At 35.8% G+C, this 21,586-nt stretch overlaps 1 protein-coding gene across 1 annotated transcript in view; it reads left to right on the plus strand.

Moving 5' to 3' along the window:
- The window catches only part of LOC109849498, a 22,464-nt gene extending 3,452 nt beyond the window's left edge, over window positions 1-19,012 (plus strand). Inside the window, 18 exon segments of the mRNA XM_020419342.1 lie at window positions 853-932; window positions 3,456-3,506; window positions 3,723-4,247; window positions 4,401-4,658; window positions 6,405-6,470; window positions 9,608-9,787; window positions 10,975-11,026; window positions 11,102-11,389; window positions 12,090-12,200; window positions 12,869-13,060; window positions 13,473-13,748; window positions 14,468-15,088; window positions 15,593-16,080; window positions 17,006-17,066; window positions 17,152-17,220; window positions 17,311-17,556; window positions 18,319-18,498; window positions 18,621-19,012. Coding sequence (XP_020274931.1) covers window positions 853-932; window positions 3,456-3,506; window positions 3,723-4,247; window positions 4,401-4,658; window positions 6,405-6,470; window positions 9,608-9,787; window positions 10,975-11,026; window positions 11,102-11,389; window positions 12,090-12,200; window positions 12,869-13,060; window positions 13,473-13,748; window positions 14,468-15,088; window positions 15,593-16,080; window positions 17,006-17,066; window positions 17,152-17,220; window positions 17,311-17,391 — 3,399 coding nt within the window. The 3' untranslated portion in view covers window positions 17,392-17,556; window positions 18,319-18,498; window positions 18,621-19,012.

Here is a 21,586-nt window from a genome sequence, read left to right on the forward strand (position 1 = left end):
TCGGGGAGGGAAAAAAAATAGCGAATATCGTGACTCCGGGTGGAACAGATTTTTTGCTATCGCACGTTAAAGTTGAGCACAAGTTTGTTCGGTGGACAGATTTTTTGTTAGTCGCAGCTTAAAGTTGTACATAAGTTTGCTATATATAGTATATATATATTGATGAATAATTTACTATTTATTTAAAAATTTTACCAAAACAATTAAATTTATAATTAGCAAAACTATTAAAATAACATAATACCGTATTTTTAAATCATTGAAAATTCTAGAGAAATTGGAAAAATACAAATACTCTTTTAGAAAAATAATATTTAATATTTAAATTCCAGAAAATTATTTAAACTCGCATTAGAAATTTACGGTCATTACAGTATCAAGCATAAGTTTTTATACTTGGTATCAAACACAAGTTTTTGTGCTTAGTAGTGAGGTGACACATCCCTCTCCACTCATTAAAATCTATGAGAAAAATGAGTATGATATGTATCAAGCACAAATTTTATGCTTGGTAGTGAGGTGCCATATTCCCATCCACTCATTCCAATTCCCAACCATTCCCCAATCCATGTAAATGTGGGCCCCGATTTCAATGAGTGGAGGGGAATATACCACCTCACTACCAAGCACAAAAACTTGTGCTTGCTACCAAGCATACCCATTTCTCTCTCTCTTTCTCTCTCTTATTCGTATCTGTTTTGCATCGCTAATTCCATTCATTTTAAGCATAGCCTTCTTTTCTTGTTTTTTTCCGATTTCATCTTCATTACCTTTTAGCACTTGTTACTTCTTTCGTGTATTTTAGTTTTTATGTCATTTTACTATCTGATATCATATTAGCTTTTGCTGCAGGATTATTTAGCAAACCCATCAACCACAGATATGGCCTACAATGTACTCATCGATCATGCACTTGCAGAAAGAGATAGAAGGTGTTTTATAGTTTTTTCCCAAACGCTATAATCTCATTGGTCTCTATCTCTTCTTATCTTCATGCTACCCATCTTTAGTGTGTTGCATCTATGTTTCTTTAACCAATACTATTGGCTAAAATACCAGATTGAACGGCCTAAATAGTGACAACCTTTACCACTTTGGCTTAAAAAGTGACATTGACGATAATTTAACCTAAAAAGTAACAAATCGATGACAAATAGACTTTTCTAGTCACCAGAGTTATTTTTTAGCAAAAAATAAAGAAATTTTATATATAGACCACTCAATCTCTCATGATTTTTAAATTTATCCATCTCCTTTCCCTAAATTCCTGAAATTTGTGAAAAAAACATCCTCTTTTTTTTGCTATCTTCTTCCTCTTTTCCACCATCTTCTCCGTTCCCTTATTCTTCTTATACCCTGACATTCCCTCCTCCCTCACTCCCTCTCCTATCTTATTTCATGGATCATCACACTTACTTTCTAATTTCCCTCATCTCCTCCAATCTTTTTTACTCCAAATCCCCAACATCTCCTCCTCTCTCCAAATCCCTCTTCCTTCTTCTCATCTTCCTTTCTCTCACTCTCTCTTCCTACTTGCTTCACCCACTCCCAACACCCAAAATTAAACGTTCCACCACAAATCTTAACCTCATTCGTTTCTTCTTTTCTTGCACTCTCTCTTCCTCCTTGCTTCCTACTCCTCTTTCATCCTCCATTCATTAAAAAACCAATTTCTTAAAGAGTGAGGATATTTGGAAGAAAGGAGAGAGAATGGTGACGATTGGGGAAAAAAAGAATGAAAGAGATGACAAGAAGGATGAGAGAAAAGATGGTGGGAAGGGAGGAAGAGAGGATTTCTTTTTATAAATTTTAAAACTTGAGGGGTTAAATCAGAAAATATGAGAAATTTGAAGGGTATATATAAAAATCTTTTATTTTTCTTGCTTAAAATTGCTACGGGTGACCGGAAAGGTTTATTTGTTGCTGATTTGTTGCTTTTTAGGTTAAATTGTCGCTGGTGTCACTTTTTAGGCAAAAGTGGTAAAGAGGTGGCACTATTTAGGCCAATTTGGTATTTTAGCCCACTACTATTCTGCAAATTATCTTGTTTTTCTTCAAAACTTAGATTACTGATATTCTTTTAGTCATTAATAATCCATCTTTTTTGGTGTGAGGGCTACCACTTTGATGGTTCTTTTTAGACTGGTGCACATTAATAGTTCTCTAGAACTCAATTGGTGAAATGTTCTCTCCTATTCATCAAATGCTATAATTTCAGCTTAAATTTAGTAAAGAAACAGAGAAAACAGTAAACTTAGCCCCGACTCATTGTCAGATCCACATGATCACACTGCGATGTCAGCCCCACCTCAACTAAGAAACATGTACAGAAGAATAGAAGAGGAGGAAGAAGAAAGAACTATAATAAGCAGAAACGGTGCACGGGGGAACACTTAGACACCTGAGTAACTGGCCTGTGCGCGTGCATAGCCCACATAGGCCTATTGGAATGGCTTAACTGCATAATAACTAGATTGCATAGACCCAATTCAAGTGGGTTTAAACTACATTTGATTGTGTGTCAATGTTACAACATCTGTTTAAACCCTTATGTACCGTCCAAACAACTCACTCTCCCAGAGACTAGGCAAGGTTTATCCTTGTATGAATGAATAACCCATGTGGATCATTCAATGACATGGCCTATCGTGGCTTTCTTGGGAAGCTTTTCATGACGTATGTTTCGAGATGGTCTATTCTACGTGACTTATTTGTAGTGTTTAGGACTGGCACTATGATTTTAACAAAGTTTGATCCTTGATGAGTTGTATAATTGAAATTATGTTTTGAGTTTTTAATTAAGGTAGTTTGCCTTTTGTTTTCTGAATGACTCAGATCAGAGTGTGGCATACATGTTTTAAAACATGAAATATTATATTATTAGACTTTTGGTGTACGCATTTTCAGATGTCTATTCATGTCTGATCTGTACACATGTTCACAAATGCATGCATCTGTTAAATAACCATTGTGAATGCTCCTAAGAACCCAGCTAGCAGTCTGATTCTGCTTAATAATCCTTTGCGTACCACCAACCATTCAAAGTAGAATCTGTTCCTTAATTTCCAAGTTGGAAAAAGAAATAATCTCTGGTTGAAGAATCTAATTTGCTCTGCTAATAGAGATGTCTGATACTCCTGATAGCGAAGTTGCATTCTAACATTTTTATAATCTTATCAAAACCTTAAGTGCAGAAACCGAAGCACCATGATCCCTTGTGCCTACTTGTCTTGCTTTCTATAGAAGGAGAACTAGAATTAATGAATTAATAGTTTCCTCAACAAGAGTTAAAAACCCTTTTCTTATCTCATTTAGAATATACTTCCATTATGGTCAGAGTAATGGTTTATGCTGGTGAATGAAATACATCTTTTACACTTCTTTTTCATTAAGTAACCAGTGCAAACACGGCATATTTGAAACATTTTTCTAATGTTTGTTGTATTTTGGATCAGCCCAGCAGTGGTCCCAAGGTGCGTGGCATTGTTAAAAAAGTATCTTCTTCGGTAAGTTATTTCACAGTGCTTTCCAAGATTTGATTGGAGTTTAAGTGATAATATTTTATACAACAATCATAATGAAAATGCTGGATTTTTAATTTTTAAATTTTTGGGTGTGTTTGGGTTTTTTTTTGGGCCGGGGGGGGGGGGGGGGGGTGAAGGAAGAGAAGTGTTTCTTTCTACAATGTTAAATATGATATCAGATCGCTTTCTTACTTGCAGATATGTACCAAAGGTGCAGATATTGCGACAGATTGATCATTTTTGCGCAAACTCAATTATTGAGTGTGATTCTATAGCCAATCCAAGAGTATCATTATGGTCCAAGTCATTAAGTCAACAACCTGGGACATCATCAGTTACATCAAATGCTTTATCCCCTTCTTTGCATGCATCTAATTTTGCTTCTCCTTCACTTGTCAAGTCATTATGTTATGTTCGATCCTTGGTGGCACGCCATATTCCTAAACTATCCTTCCAACCATCAGGCCACTCTGGCGGCTCAGCTTCTATGAAGCAGTTGCTTCCGACACTATCATCTTTTCTGAGCAGGTCTGTTACTTCCCATTTAAGCCCAGAAGTAGTCAGTAGCAGGGAATCTCCACAAAGGAAAGAAGGACCGGTTCAATCAGCTTTAAGCCTTTCTAGTCTTGACAATGTTGAAGAAGGAGATAGTAATAGGAACATTTCTGTTGACCTCCTCACATGGAGATGGTCTATTGATTCTTCATTTTCCGCAAGAGAAAGGTAGCTCTCAGGTTTCTGTCTCTCTTTGCATAGTAAAGTGGTGTCTGAATTTATTGCCTTTTTTAGACTTTCAGATTTTAAATGTCAATTGGTAAGAAGTATTAATTTGCTCCAAAGTTGGTAAATGTTCACTTGATTTCTTTGTCATCCCAGTGACGGTATTATGAGACCCCAAGATGTCCGGTCACATGGCTTTCTGGAAGTGGGTGCTGCTGCTCTTCTTGTAGGAGATGTGGAGGCAAAAGCAAAAGATCAGTCTTGGAAACATACTGGAAATCAAGATTTATGTGATATTGACCAACTGTTGCAGCCTTCAATGGCTACAATGGCATCTAATTTTGCATCCTCTCACAGCCATTTAAAAGCAATTACCGCCTCTAAACGCTTGAAACCTGGTCCTCAACAAACCTGGTAAGTTTTCTTTGTTTTCCCCCCATTTTTCCTTCTGCTATGTTTTCCCTTTATTTTTCTTTTTTTCCTTCTTGGTTTGCTTTATTTAGCTCTTCCCTGTTTGCAGTCTGTATCTTTTTAAGGACCTTGACAGAGTATTACCTCTGTTTTCTATATGTAGGGGTGCAAAACGGTTCGGATTTCTATCGACTGATCCGAACTGCATCCGAATTTGTTATGGATTTGGTTGATAAAATTGCAAACTGATCAGATCCAGATCCTGATTTGGGTCTCCATTTTCAATTTTAAAACATATGTGGATCCGGTTTTACTCAAGAAAACCGGATCTGAGTCAGGATATTGGCTCCATCCGCATGATTTCTGAAGCAATTCCCACCACGTGATGATTGTATTTAAAAAGGAATCTTGCCTAAGAAAGAGCCGTCTACTGATTTGACATTATGGAGCACACCCTGCTTTTAATATATTATTATTTTATTACAGTGTTTCCTTACACTTTCTTTATCTAGCCTTATCCATTAGGCATCTGGTCTAGTGAAGTTAATATGTGCTATTGTGTTAGCTTTGTTATATTTTTTAATTGTTTTTTTAAGAATATTATTCCCTTAAATCATAGGTATTTTGACATTAGTTCCCCAAATCTTCATATTTTGATATTAGTCCCCCACATTACCTTAATATGTTGATGAAGTCCTTCCATCAGCTTATATGTTAAAAACCCTACACCATGGTTGGTGTTAGACTAACCATGAATGTGGAATTACCTTATTACCTCTCCCCCTCTCTGACCTCCTCCATCTCCTCCACCACCGCTCCCTCTCCTCCATCACTGCCACCGCCATGTCCACCACCGCCATCTTCACCTCTTCCTGTAATTCTCACCGCCGCCTCCATCTCCTCCACCACCATCTCCACCTCCGTCATCTCCATCTCCACCACCACAACTACCGGTATTATCACCTCTCTAATATCTTCCATCACCACCATCGCCATCTCCACCACCACCATTTTCACATCCGCCTGTATTCTCATCGCCTCCTCCACCTCCACCACCACCATCCCCACCTCCATCATCTCCACCTCCACCACCACAACCACTGATGTTATTGCCTCTCTAATGTCCGAACCATATCCATTTTTGCTTTTTGTGGATATGGTTATAACTTTTTTACCGAAGAAAACTGTGTCTGTATCCGTTTTAGGAAAGCGGATATGGATATGCTAAGTCTCATGTCCGAACCACATCCAGACTGTTTGCACCCCTAGCTATATGCCTTTAATTACTAGGGTGTAACTTGGAACCTTGGTAATGATGCTTGCTAGTAACACACTGTCAGTGACCCACAATCTAGCTTTTGCCTTGTAACCTTCGTTTCTTTAAAACCTCTGTACAGAATGTTTATGTTTCCTATTCAGATGCATAAACAAGTCATCCTTTTGATCCTAAGAGATGCACAACTTAGTTCAAGTATAATGTTATCTTTGATGCCTATCTCTCTGCACAAATTTCCCTGAAATGCGTTGAGTTGGGATATTACATCCTATTTTAACATCATTCAAGAATAGGTTTGATAAATTGTTGCTTGTTTCTCTGCATTTTAAATTTTACAATGCTAATAGTTTACTAAAAATACATGCATATATTTTGATGCTTATAAATGTTTGCTGTAACACAGTGGTGCCATATGTGTTGCATGTATGATGCTTTATTTTCTCTATATGACCAATTTTAAAACATTTCTTCAGGACGACTGTACCAGTGAGCACTTATCAACCACGAGCCCGCCCTCTCTTTCAGTATAGACACTACAGGTACTGCAAAGTTTATGGCAACCATCTTTTTTGCTTTAATACTCATCAAAAACTTGTGCTTGCGTTAGCCTGTACTTGAGACTGAAAATAAACATCATTTCTCCTTTTTACCGTTTATGGGGACTTACGAGACATTGTGACTTATGATAAAAAAATTCATCATATCCTGGTTCAATAGTTTTCCATAATGAGTGCCTATGTGGTATAGTGGTAAAGCTTTTTAGCATGTGCAAGCTGAATGAGGTTTGAAACCTGCTCGCATCAGTCTATACCTATTCTAGTGAAGAAAAAGTAGTTCTCTATAACATGTGAAGTTATAAGGGGTTCTACAATATGTTGAGGATTTCATGGAACCAAACAACCATTATCCTCGTACTTTGGGTTGGGTTTTCTTCCCAAATTGAACAAAGTTCTAAAGGGCTAACCAGTGATGCAGATTTCTGAAGGCGATATGGTATTATACTATTATATAATCACAATGTAGTAACTGTAATATCCGTTGGTAATCATTTTAATTTATTGTATAGTTAGCATGCTTCCTTTTTAAGCTTGAAATGAATCTGATCTTAACTCTTCATCTTATATAATATGAGAGACTCAAATTTCAAACCTTTGATTTGGGACATTAAAGGGAAAAATCTTCAACTAGCAAACAGTCACAAAATGTAGTTTTTGAGCTTCTCAACTCCGTCATTCTCCATAGCTGCACTGCACCATTTTGGTTGGAAATTTTGTGACTGTTTGCTAATTGAAGATTTTTTCCCCTTTAATATTTGCTTCTCAACTTGATCATTCTTTGTAGCTGCACTCAGTGTTATTGAGGCGCGCGCCCCGGGCGCGGGGCGCTTCAGCCTGGGCGAAATGCGCCCTGCACGCGAGGCGGGGCGCTGCACGCAGCGAGGCGCGCGCCTCGCGTGCGCCTCGCGTGCGCCTCGCTCGCGCCTCGCGTGCGCCTCGCGCGCGCCTCACGTGCGCCTCGCGCGCGCCTCACGTGCGCCTCACACCTGCGTTATGTAACATACTCTTTCTCATCTTTTCAAGCTAAGTAGCAAATATCAATTAAGAATACTAACTAGAAAATTATAAACAGTCATGTTTGTTAATTATATTTCTTAGTCTTTTTATGTGACAATTTATAAACATATGCTCATAATTGTTAATCACTTAATTTGATGATTTAAATACATGTTTCTTGTATCTTTTTTGTTACTTTAAAAATTCAGTTAGCATAATTGATGATTTAAGTTGATATTCTCATAATTTTGGATGTAGGTAACTAATATGTTGCTTATATGTTTCTGTCTTATGATGTTGGTAAATATTAATTTGAGTTATGCGCCTCAGTTAGTGAGGCGCGCGCCTTGTTGTGCGCCTTGCGCATGGTGCGCGTAAGGGACCTTTGCGTCCCGCATTGCGCCTTGCGCCTCGATAACACTGGCTGCACTGCACCATTTTGATTAGAAATTTAGGTAATAAACACTAATGCTTAATGCGGAACCACCTAACCCACACTATTTTGTAGAGTATCAAAGTTCCTGTAATTTACTGTCCCAAACTACCAACAATAAATTGATATATGTTCACCTAGAAGAGGAAAGTGTTGCTACATCTTTGGCAAGAAAGATATTAAATTGTATGACAAATGCCAATGGATAATATGATTTCTATTGTAATAATCATTGATGTCATAATCAGAGTTGAGGTATAGGTCATGTCATATCCAGGGTAAGCGTGTTGCTTGTCCATTGAAAGGTCAGAGCAGCAGATTCCAGCAATTTGACTAAGCTTATCTTGATCAATAATGACTAGACGAGGAAATCTGAGGTTTATAGTACCAAGAGTTGATTAGACAGTGTTGTATAAATAATAATAATAATAAATGAATGACTGGGGAACTTGCAATTCAACTTATTTCATAATCCATAATATCGCAATCCCTGAACCTCGTGATGTTGATACCAACTAGTGCAATTGAAACTGGAACCAATACTGAGATTCCAAACCTTTTTCTTAATATAGTTCTTCCAATTATGCAAAGAACTTGTTACCTGCACAGCATGGTTACTTTAGTAGTGAAGTTGTACTTGTGTCAGAATGCCAGTGTCAGAATGCCAACAACACTCATGTCAGACAGACATTTCCTCGACCACTCCTCCGATATGTGCAGGATACTCCTCAAACATTTTCATAATTATATAATTATATGATATAATTTCTAAGTTGGGAAACTTGTTGGACATTTTCTGGACAAATGTTTTATCATACATTTCTCTTTAACATTTAGACGTTTGAGATATTTATTTACTTTTACTTATACATAAAATACTACTTTAGTGGAAAAGACAATCAAATTACTAATTTGTATTGGGTTTTTTCAATTATAGCCCCTTAAAATCTTTCATCTTTTAAAGTTAGTCCTTCAAATAATTGAAATTGCTGTTAGGTTTGCCGATTCTTAAGTTATTTTAAATTAAACCCTGAAATCATCAAAATTGCGTTTAGGTCCCCCGATTCGCATAAGTTTTCTCAAATTGATCTCTCAAATTTCTACATTTACTCTCAATTGGAGGGATTAATTTCAAAATAACTTAAGAAGTAGGAGGTCTAGTAGCAATTTCAGTTATTAAGGGGCTAATTTAACTTAAGAATTGGGACACCTAATAGCAATTTCAATGATTTGTGGGAACTAGTTATGAAAAAATTGAGGGACTAATATGGAAAAAACCCATTTGTATAAAATTGTGATTAGCTTAGATCTGTTTAGTTACTCTATAATGTTGAATAGTTAATGTCGATCCTTTTGCAAAATCATAACAATATGTTCTAACATACATTTAATCATCATATGTTTAACATTATCACAAATAGTTGTGCAGATTTTTTTATGCATGTGTCTACTTGCAATTATTTTTAAGCCATCAATCATTTGAACATTATTCTAGCTTTTTGATGATTATTCTAAAACTTTAAGGAGTAATCGTATGTATACTTCTAATTGGAGGTTCTGTCCTTTGCATCACTTGTTTAGATAGTTTTTAAATGTGCTTACCAGGATTCTTCCAGTTCTTACTAGGTAAAGCTTTTTTTTTGATGTTTTATTTCTCCCCTCACTTATTATTATTTTTAACATATATCAGTGAGCAGCAACCATTGCGATTGAACCCTGCTGAAATTAGTGAAGTCATTGCTGAAGTTTGCTCTGAATCCTCTTCATCAAATGTGAATATTCATACTGCATCATCACCATTAACAAATCTCAGCAGACGTCCTCCTACAGATGTTGCCGTCAGTGTCCTTGTTAAACTTGTCATTGACATGTATGCTCAATTGATCCAGTTCTTTTAAAAAAACTTATTTATCGTAATTAAACTTCTTGCAAGTCTTTTATGCTCGCTAATGGTTTTAGCTGTTGTTGGCTTTTTTTTTCATGGGAACATCTGTCTGTAATTTAGAGTTAATCTGATTATCTCGTTTTTTCTGTTTCATTTAATCATTGACACTTATGTTTTTGTTATGCATATTTTAGGTGATTCCCATTGTAAAGAATCTTTCATCATGACTTTCTTGTTAAATGAGAAACACCAGATCAATAATATTTGCAATATAACTAAATACGACATGCTGAAACTTTCTTGGATATTAAGCCACGTTTTGATAAATTTGCTATTCGGACTGATGTATTGCTGAATTGCTCATAGCTCCATGCTTACTAATACTTCCTCAATCATTATTGTCTTTCAGTGTATAGAGGCTCATCAAAGTTGTACCAACTTGCAAAACTTCTCCTATACTTGTACCTTCTCTCAGGTTCTTTGACATTCCTACTGGGTTCCAACACACAGACTTATTTCCATTATTCTTAAAAGCAGCCCTATTTTGGCATCACGCTTCCATTGATCTCATGCCTCCTAAATCACTCTATCAACTCTTTAAAATTGCCAAGAAATGATTCTATTGTTACCTGGCTTGCTAACTTGGAACTGCCAACTGATTGCCTGCAGAGCATAAGTTTTGACTGCAATGCTTCAGCCAGGAGAGACTGATTAATGAATTTGTATGTTTTGTGGTCTTATTATCTGTACCTGCAGGCCCAATTCTTGTCAGGGTTCTAAACGCAAACATGTTTCTACTTGTGATAAACAGCTTTTATCATCTATTGCTAAATGCATGCCTTCCTATAAAAGTGAAGCACATGATACTTATTTTAAATTTCATCAATGAAGGCAGGAAATGAAAATCTCTCACTAAAAACAGATTGAAGTCACGAAAATATTACTTAATCTATATATTTGTGCTATATACCCAACCCAAAAGAAAACAAAACGCTCCTTTACATGAAATGGAAGGGAGTCTGTTGCAGGGTGAACATTCAGGTACTTCTGACAGGCCTATTGTATTAAAATTAGAATTTGATGATTCCCTGCTTGTCCGCATATTTGTCTGCCTAACCTTTGGAGTCTGGTAATGAAATGAATCAATTCAAGCTTATAGTTTGCTTTTGTAGGTATATGATGGATCCAGGCGCTGCTGCTCCTCTTGCTCTTTCAATGTTGGAGGTGCTAAATTTTGCATCATGACTTTGTTGGGGGCAGATATAGCCAAGATTTCTTACTTTGTTATTTTTCTTTCAGGACATTCTTGGTTCACAAAAAGTGGCTTCCAGAGTTCGGGCTTTTGACTTGATTCTAAACCTAGGTGTTCATGCACAATTACTGGAACCTGTATTACATGAAGATTCTTTAACAATTGAAGAAGACGAATCTCTTCAGGAATCTGTTTTGAATGATGCAGAACAGCCAATACCACCAATAAAAACAAATCTGGAGTCCACAATGCAGCAAAGAATGGCTTCTGCTATTGATAAGTTTGAATCGTGGCTATTAGCGATTCTTTTTGAGATTCTTTGGTTTCTTGTTCAGGTAATTGTATTAAGGCATTTTGTGTTAATTAAGTTAGGTCTTGGTAGTTGTTAGACTAACAGACGTGCATTCTCACACAAAAAGGGAAAAGACGTGGCACTCTACTGTTTTATTTGGTTGTAATGGCGGGTGAACATATAAGGTCTGTAATGCTAAGGTTTAACAACGGTGGCATGGTTCATTTTTTTTTAGCAGCATGACTCTTTTCTGGATTCTTGCATTCATCTTTCATCAAGAAGTGAGACCACTCTTTACATGCAACTAATTAGTTAATTACTGTACATAAATATTCTTTCTTCGTGACTTTATCTGTCATCAATTTTGAACTGTTGTTAGCATTTTTATCTACTCGTGTTGTCAGGGCTTCCATCTAACAAGCTTTCCTTAGTGTGGAAGAACATTCAGCTATTTTGCTAGGAAGTGTATACTTCTTTGTTGCATGTAACTACACTTGATAAGAAATTATTAATTAAGTTAGAAGAGGGTCATAATTTTATTTGCTGGAAAAAAATTTGCTTTTTTGCTGTAGTCTGTCTTTTAGTCCTTTGGTATAGTGGTGTCTGATTAATGTGTCATTTATCCTTTAGATTTCACTCAGATATATTGTCTGTATTTCCATATTTTTGAAAAAGAAAAAAAAGCTTTTCTCTTCTCCATCACAGTTCTTTTGACCTTGATTAATCTTCATCAACTTTTGTAGACAGAAGAACAAGAGGAAATTGTGTGGGCCTCTGCTCTTAGCTGTTTGTTTTATTTTGTTTGTGATGGAGGAAAAATTTTGCGCACCAGATTGGATGGGCTTGACATAAGGGTGAGCAATTATTTAACTGCTATTTCATTATTCTAGATATGTTTATATACCTCTGTAGTCGGTCTAATATTTTATTTATCTATTTTGTTTGATAAGATTTATCTAAGTGAACTTTCTAGACCGATTGGCATATACATTTGTATTATGATTTCAAACTTCAACAGGCATGTTGATGCAGGACAAAATAGTTTCAGATTGTTGCTATTGAGATTTGGAAATTTGTGATGATTTAGTTTTAGTTAGGATGAGGTAAATTTAATTAGGGTTGAAAATTTGTTATTTAGTTAGAATTGAATTTGTTATTTTCACAGGATATGTTATTTGAGGTTATTTGTCAGTTAGGATTTTATTTGCTATTAGGATTTGTTTTACTGAATATGAATGTACTTTCATAAACTTTCTCCTCCCCAAGAAGTACAACCATATTTATGGGCTAAAATAAAATCCTTATAACAAATTAAATCCTAATGACAGATAATATCAAATAACAAATCCTAACAAATTCAATCCTGATTAAATTATGTGATCCTGACTAAAATTGAAATCATAATAAATTTTTCTAATCTCAACTGCAACATTTTGTAACTTCCTTGTCCTGCATCACATGCCTATGTTGTTGTGTGAGCATCATCTTACTTCTTATGTTCTTTTTTATCTTTGATATACAGGTTATTAAGAGCCTTCTGGAAATCAGCCGAAAACACTCATGGGCAGAAATAGTTCATTGCAGGCTCATTTGCGTGTTGACAAATATGTTTTATCGGGTTCCAAATGAAACTGTGGAAGCTCTTTCTGATGATCCTATATTTCTTGCTGAACAAGTTGAAATTCTTGGAGGAATTGACTTCATTTGCCTAGAGGTTTGTAATGAACACCTCCTTTTACATAAACACGACATTATTTTCCTTCTTTTACATAAATATGATGTTATTTTATTAATTTTCTTAAATTAATCAATTTTCTGAACTATAAGTATCGTAATACCTCAAACTTCAGAACCTGTTCTCCTTAAAAGGAGTTCGTGATATTCTTCTCATGAAGATCTGCCTTCTTGCTAAAGAATTTGTGGCATGTGCATGGGTCATATGTGTTTAATAATTAACAGCTCAGGTTGCAAGCTCTAAGATTATTTGCTTAACATGCCTTCTTTATACCGTGGTTTATTTTTCTCATGCTTCAAAAGGTTATTAAATTTGTCTGATCATAAAGGATTGGACCAGCTGAAACAACATTATCATCGAGATTTTGAGACTTCTTTGCTTGGCTGTGCAGTATTCACAGGCTAACTCAAAGGAAGAAAAGAGAAATCTGTTTCTGGTTCTTTTCGACTATGTGGTACATCTGATCAATGAAACTTGCTTGGCTTCTGGTGTCTCTGCTTATACATATGAAGAGACTCAACTTGTTGCTGCCATGCTTAGTCTCGCAGATGCGCCTGAAGCCTTTTACATTGCTGTGAAGCATGGTGTGGAAGGCATTGGGGAGATTCTAAGAAGGCCAATTTCTGCTGCTATGTCTAGATCAACAAACTATGAACGACTAGATCTGGTAATCTGAAATATTCAAAATCATTATAATTTATCTGATTATGGATGTTAAGTGGGAATAACTGAAGTATAAAATGATAGTATGTGACTATAAGATTATCATGTTGGTCCTTTAAAAAATAAGCAGGTACTGTTTTTGAAGTTGTCTACTTATGGTACGAATACAATGATCCAAAAACAAAACATTAGATCTGTTTAGCACCCTTCCCTCTTAGTTTATTTTGATTTTTACATCTATGGTATTTGTTTTATTCTTTACCTCAATGTGGTATACATCATGATATATATTATTATCTCCTGTTACCTATAATGTGTTCTAGTATCCTGATACAATTTGGTATTTAGGAAAGGTTGGTGAGAAGTTTATTTTACAATTTCTTAGAGTGTCAGGATAGTTTGATGCTTAGGTATCCTTTAGTACAAAATGTGATGTTTTACCTTGAAAGAATTTGTTTTCTTCATTTTGCATTACCTGGTCAATAACTATGCAGTTACGAGAAAATAGTGCAGCGCTTCATTTCTTCTTATGTCCTTTTCCTATCCCTTCTAATCAGTACTTTCCTCCTTCATTATGGCATGTAGAAGATTAAATATTAGCGAAATGTCATAATAAACATACAAATTTTGATTGTGTGATAGATAATCTGAAAATTAATACATAGATGCTATTCTTGCTTTTGTTGTAAATAGTTTATCTAACAACAATTTTTTGTGGTGTAGCTCTTGGACAAGGTCACAAGGAAACTTGATGCTACGATAAGTTCATTCACTCGTTTAGATAAAGAGTTCTCATATATGATTCAGATAACAAAATCATACACTTCTTTTAATAGCATCGAAGAAAGGCTGGGAGAAACTGATGGCATGAGAGTTCGCCTTTCTTGGGCTACTTTGCACTCTCTTCTTCACTCAGATACGGCTGCTTATCACCATAATGGGTATATTTGGCTAACCGAGTTGCTTCTTTTAGAAATAAGTGAAGATAGAAATAGAAGTATATGGGGGAATATTAGAAAATTTCAGGAACAAATTGGAGAAGCTGGCAGTCAGGACTTAACATCTTCTTCAGTTCCATTGTCTATTAGTTTACTCTATGGGCTTTTGAAGTCAAAACACAACTACATCAGATGGGGATTTCTCTTTGTTTTGGATAAACTTCTCATGCGTTTGAAACTGCTGTTAGATGAGCGCGAGCTACAGAGTACAAGCCATGGGGATACTGTATGTTTCGGCCATAGTGAAAACCGTTTGGAGAAAGCAAATGCAGTTGTGGACATAATGAGCTGCGCTTTGTCTCTTGTAGTTCAAAGGAACGAGACTGATCGTATCAATATCTTAAAGGTATATTTTGATGTATCTTTTAACATTTAACCTTTTCTTCTCTAGTTGAAATAATCTCTACTAGCTTCTTCTGACTCTTATTAGAATACCTCATAACATGATTTAGTTGGAAAATCAAGCTATGAGATGAACGCTTCCTACATAACTGCTTTTATTTACCCATAACAATCTCATTAAAGCTGTTGATTGGAAATTGTTGTGATTAAAGTGTTTAACTGTAAAGCTGAGTTTGCACTTCTAATATTTCATTGACATTTTAATTCAATGATTAAGATAGTTGACCAATGCTAATAATTGGTTTTCACTTTATTTTGTCAATAGTTATTTCCATTTTCCTGAGTAACTAATCAGTGCCCTAGTGTATGAAGAGTGCAGAAACCATTATTTGCATATAACTCACTTTAATTATTGTTTCTATACGCAAATACTTGAACTTGACAGCATTTATGTAATAGAGTTCTGGGTCACTGTATCCTTTATCTAATTTGGATACCGTCTCTGCAGATGTGTGACATTTTATTTTCTCAATTATGTCTGAGGCTACAATCTCCAAATGGAATGCCTCTTGAGAACTTCAAATGTCACGCTAAACAGTTTGGGACCAGTGAAAGTTACAAGAGCGAATGCACATCAATGCCACAAACCCCTCAAGAGACGAAGAATGTCTATAGAGACGAGTTGCCAGGAAAGGATCAGTCCAGTCTAGTTTATGAAACTGCATCAATGGCGGCATTGCTTCTACGAGGACATGCTATGGTTCCAATGCAGTTAGTGGCCCGTGTTCCTGAGTCATTGTTCTATTGGCCATTAATACAACTTGCTGGTGCAGCAACCGATGACATTGCACTAGATGTTGCTGTCGGCAGCAAAGGAGGAGGAAATCTTCCTGGTGCTACATCAGATATTCGAGCAGCACTTCTCTTGCTTTTGATTGGTAAATGCAGTGTTGATTCAAATGCGTTTCTGGAAGTTGAAGGAGAGGAGTTTTTCAGGTACTTTGTGTACCCATCTGTGAAATGTCATTTAGTAGTAAAAATGCACATCCAATGTTACATGTTTGGGCTGAAATGAACTTAGTAAGTAAATGTATGTTATTTTTAGGTAACTCAATTGTAGGTATTGATGGAACATTAGGAAATTTTCACCGAAATATTCAGTAAATTATGGTTATTATGATAGTACATATGACGCTTTGGTGGACTGAAATACAAAATTAACCTGTAAGATATTTGCTAGACCGTATGACACATCTAAAAAGATAAATATAAATGCTTTTGTTCGTGTTACTCAAATCTAATTCAAATGGTAATTGTAGACATGCTCCAATGTTTCATTAGATATTATAGTTATCTCTAGTTTGGGTGGATGTCATGTGGACGGGGAGATATCTTTGTGGTATATTACGGAGGAGCATTACCTTATATTTTCTTGATATATGGATCTACTGTGGCTGATTCATCTAAATAAGACATGACAAGATCAGTCATAAATATAAATGCTTTTGGTTGCCTACACAAATCTAATTCAAATTGTAACTATAAAGTATAGATTTACACTTCAATGTCTACAAAACGATTATAAATTTATAATTATCCCTAGCTTGGGTGGCTCTCATGCAGAGAGGGATGAGATATTCTTGTGATATATTATTGAGGAGCACTAGCTTTTTTTCTTTTTTTGAATCTATGGATTTACTGTGGCTGATTCATCTGAACAATACATGAAAAGATCAGTCATAGATCACAAATGGTTTCTCAATTTACATTAGAATCAATTAATAAGGGGAATTTGGTTCACTGGCCAGTGGCTCACAATATGGGCAATTTGTTCACTGACCATGTGGGCCCCATACTAGGTTAATATAAAATTCCTACGCCTTGCTGAAGCCTTAACTTGATGCCCATCTGAGACATGCCAGGGACTGTTAGATGATACAGACTCGAGGGTGGCTTACTATTCTTCAGCTTTCCTTTTAAAGGTATGCCATTATATTTTTCTCATACATGAAGTTTCTGCTCCCATCTTATCGTACCTTAACATTTACGTGTTCTTTGCTGTCACAGAGAATGATGACGGAACAACCTGAGAAGTACCAGCGCATGCTTCAAAGTCTTATAATCAAAGCACAACAGGTAAGGGAGCATTCTTATGTTTCGACATTCTTACTCCAGCTTGACTGAGGATTTAGTGTGCTAACATTTTGATGTGTTTCTACAATCTAGAGCAACAATGAAAAGCTATTAGAGAATCCTTATCTCCAGATGCGTGGCATACTTAAGCTGTTGAATGATCCTGGAGCTTAATATTATTGTCATCCGAGTTATATTAGATTGGATTTTGTGGCAAACAAACACACAAACAGTGGACAGTCTTCTGCAGATTTAAGGCTTTGTTACCTAGAAAGCTTGTGAGTTTTTCAAGGAAAGCAAGCCAAAATATGTGGAGCCAAACATGAATGATACCATAAGGTAATCGTCATGATCTTATTCTAAACTGAAGTGTGGAGAAATATGTACCCGTTAGACTAGGAAACAAAGGTCTTGAGTCTTGACTCATGAGTAAGAGCCTGGTTTCATCAGCAGTTATATAGGAAAGAGAACACAAGAATAGGGGGAAATAACAAAGTCATTTCTTTCATTTACTTTTCTGCTTTTCTTTTTTCTTTCCCCTTTTATGAAATGCTTTTGTTTTCTTTGTTTGGGTAAATCACTATAATATCCATAGGGTGAGCTATAAGCAGGTCTTCCTATTAAGATTATCTGTTGGCCAAAGTGGACTGCCTTTGCCAACGTTACTGTTTTTTTTATTTATATAAATATAAAGCAGCTGTCTAATATATGTCATCAGTGCTGATGTCGCATAATATCTTTGGTTATGTTGCCATTTTACTCATAACTAGTTCTTACTTGTGTGATGCACAGGGCTGAATTAATATCCTTGTATGGATATTAGGCTTTTGGGTGAAGAAAGAGGATAATACTAAGCTTTTTTTGGAAAGAGAGAACAAAATGAATTATTTATTGGAAATTGGTAGCTGAAGAATAGGGTTTTCCAAGATGTGTTGGGTAGTGGATTAAGATGAGATGATGGAAAAAAATTATTATTAATTACTAAATGTTAGAGCCCTTAGAATTTGTCAAGTGGCAAAAACAGGCAACTAGGTTTTTACGTTATTATTATAGTATTATTGATTCCACTTTAATGAATGTTTTTCTCGGTTATTATTGCAGGTATCTGAGGAAAGCTTGTAAACTTCAAGTGCTGGCTTTTTAATTACTACAGCCAAAGCATATGCCATGTACAGAAATTTTTGAGTTGCTCTATTCATTTGATTGATTCATTTTAGTTTACTTCAGAATCTTGCAGTCAGAATGACGAACATGCAGATTTTTTTTCCCTTCGTTGTTCAGGTGCCAACTATTCCGAAACCTTAAATATGAAACTAGAGTTTATAGACAGAAACTTCTCTTGATATCTTGATATCTATTTTTTCAAGTTTTTTATTTTATTCTATATAGCTTTCTGACTGCAGGCATTTGAAGTGTATGGGGTTTTGCAGGCTGGAGCCATCCCACTCTTCCCCAAATTTTGTAAGCTCGTCTCTTGAGCCGAGGTTTATGCAGATTTTTTGTGAGGCATCCTCGGGTAATAATAACAGTTCTCAGAGATTGAAGTCCCTAGAACAACTATTTATTGAGAAATAACATATTGAGCATGTAGTAACATTACAGCCATTTTTGGAAGGTTGGTAGTTGCACTGCAGTTGCTTCTTTTTTATCTTTCACTTTTTATCTTTTTCATGTTGTAAATGAATGAATTGTATGGTAGGATTCTGTTTATCTTGGAAGGTTTGTAAAATATTGTGTGGGGAATTACATTATTCAAGTTTTCTATTTATGATGGATACAGTTCTCTTCAGCCTGCTGTAAGAGTGCCATTATGTCAAGTGACATGAAAGTTAGCTCATTTGATTGTTTGAAACCTCCGGGGTTGAAATATGTCTTATAAGAGAATTGGGACGTATTATTTTGCTCAAACAATCATATTGTTTTGTTAAAAGCACAGAAAGTTTTTGCTAGAAAACCGCCTGTTAGCTTGAATCTAGTTCAGAGCATCTAACGTTTTTAGGACGGTTGGTGGGCAAAATATGTTTTCAATCAGTCGTCATTTAATATACGGTAGTTCTTTTGATGAGATCTGGAGCTCGTTGACTTTTATGGAAGGATGCTACATTATTGAGTATTTATGATTGACAAAACGTCTCCACTGCTGCAATGAGAAAAGTCAACCACGTTCATTCGGCAAAAATAACAGTGAACTTTGCTAGATGCGATCGCTATTCAGAGCTTGATGTTTCTTGCAAAGCATAAGAGCTGCAATTTATGATGTCATAAGCCATACAGTGTTCGGACTCGGTTCAGGCAAATATAGAGAAACAAGCCTACGCTTTGGATGGTTGACAGTAACAAATATTACAGAATATTCTGCCAATTCATATTATTCTTAATTTCAAGCCTCACAACTGTTTAGAATGTAAAATCACAAACTTAAACATTATTGCTTATATCGAAATTTCTAATTGAAGCACACACGTCCATTTCGCATTTTGAACATCAAATAAAATTTGGTAACTCTAGTAGCACGGTTCCAAAAATATAAAATATTCATTACAAGCACATTCGAGATACTTGAACAAGAAAAGGAGGGCTTTGTAAATTAACTGTAGCGTTGCCTTCTACATCACTCGGGCTCCAAAGCCCGTGTACGGGTTCAATTCAAACGGATGCAACAGTGCTGCATCTTCCATTAAATGACATTATACCAAGGGGAAGCATATTATATCAGTGAAGCTCCTAAAAACATCAGATCAAATTGATACGATGAATTGAAAAATCTCTTGCGCTGCAAAAAATAATGCAAGGATTCAACGTAAAACCACCATTCGCAACCAACAACTTTTGGGGAATAAAGTTTAGAGACAGCCTGACGAACATAACTGAATTAAATGTCATCACAAACTTGTCATCAAACAAAATAACAAATATAAACATTCCTAAAGGTGAAAATCATCAAGAATAAATACAACTTGCAATAGCTGGTCATACAAAGGTGGTGAATAGAAAAAGGTAACATGTATGCATGCAATAACAAATCCTGAGAATACGAAGAAGAAAAAGAGGAAAACTTCGAAACTCTAATCTACAATGATAAAGGCCTTGTAAGATTCGTCGTCTTCTAAACAACAAATCCTGAGTAAACAAAGGAAAAGAGGAAAACTTTGAAACTCTAATCTGCAGTGATAAAGGCCTTGTAAGATTCGTCTTCTAAACATTCTGACATGGGCTTCATATAATTATGGCAATGTACAGTAATCTACCAATAAAGAATGCAAACAGTTACTATACATCCAAAGGATAAAAGTGAAAATCGTCAAGAATAAATATATGTCTCAATAACTGGACATCCAAAGGAGAAAGAAAACAGGTAACAGGTATGTGCATCTTATAAAGTTGATAACAGACCTATTAATATACATCAAGGGATTAGCTATACAAGCTCCTACGGAAATCGTCATATCTTCCAAAGACAAATGTGAATGGCAACTTGCATGGAAATGTTTAGCTCCATACTACAACCTGTTCGCCTTGAGAACTCAACAAATGGCTCTATAAAACTAAATGCCGACAAATAAACATGCAATGTAACCTTTAAATTGAACTAGTATAGAAACTTCACCCTGTTCATGTGCAATTGGAAACCAGAAGTGGCATTTGCATTCTTACGAATTTGAGTGAACATGAACCATGCTGCTAAATTTCAAAGCTCAAACACGGCAGCAGTTTCATCCGTATAACCTTCTATATCCAAGAACGTAAGTTCAAAAAGGCCCACAGATAGAATAACAAGAAAGCTGACAAACATTTCAAGGGTTTGAGTTACCTGGCTAGTCAATAGATGCTTAATAGTGTCTCCTACAAAGTTGAACTCTAGCCCAATGGTGTCGTTAGAAATCAGCATGCTCTAATAAATTGATGCATGTGATATCAATTCTTAATTACCACCAAGTTGATATCAGATACACAAAGATGAAAAGACGCTGATGGATGCTTAAAACAAGGTCCTACTGCCACAAGTATAAACTGATTTCCCCCACAGTTTCATAATGTAGGGAGCTGAAGGGAGCCACTGAAATATTCACTAGTAACCCACCTGACAACCAAAGCAGAAAGATAATGTATTAGTTTTGGTTGTGATAAAGCAAACAACTTGAATATAAAATGATAATAAAACTATCAATGGTAAGTTATAAGTACATGCATCTAATTACAAACTTAAGTGCGTTGTAGAGGCATGTTACCTTCAAACGGTAGCACTCATATACACGCCTGAGGAACTAGGATCAGATTGCTCGACTGCAGATGCATCATTTGCAAATTCACTTTACTGCTTGCACTACTTTTGCATGACAATTTGAAGGCCTTTAGTGCATGAATGGAA

Source organism: Asparagus officinalis, chromosome 7 (genome assembly GCF_001876935.1).
Source record: "Asparagus officinalis chromosome 7, Aspof.V1, whole genome shotgun sequence".
In the NCBI taxonomy this organism is placed as follows: domain Eukaryota; kingdom Viridiplantae; phylum Streptophyta; class Magnoliopsida; order Asparagales; family Asparagaceae; genus Asparagus; species Asparagus officinalis.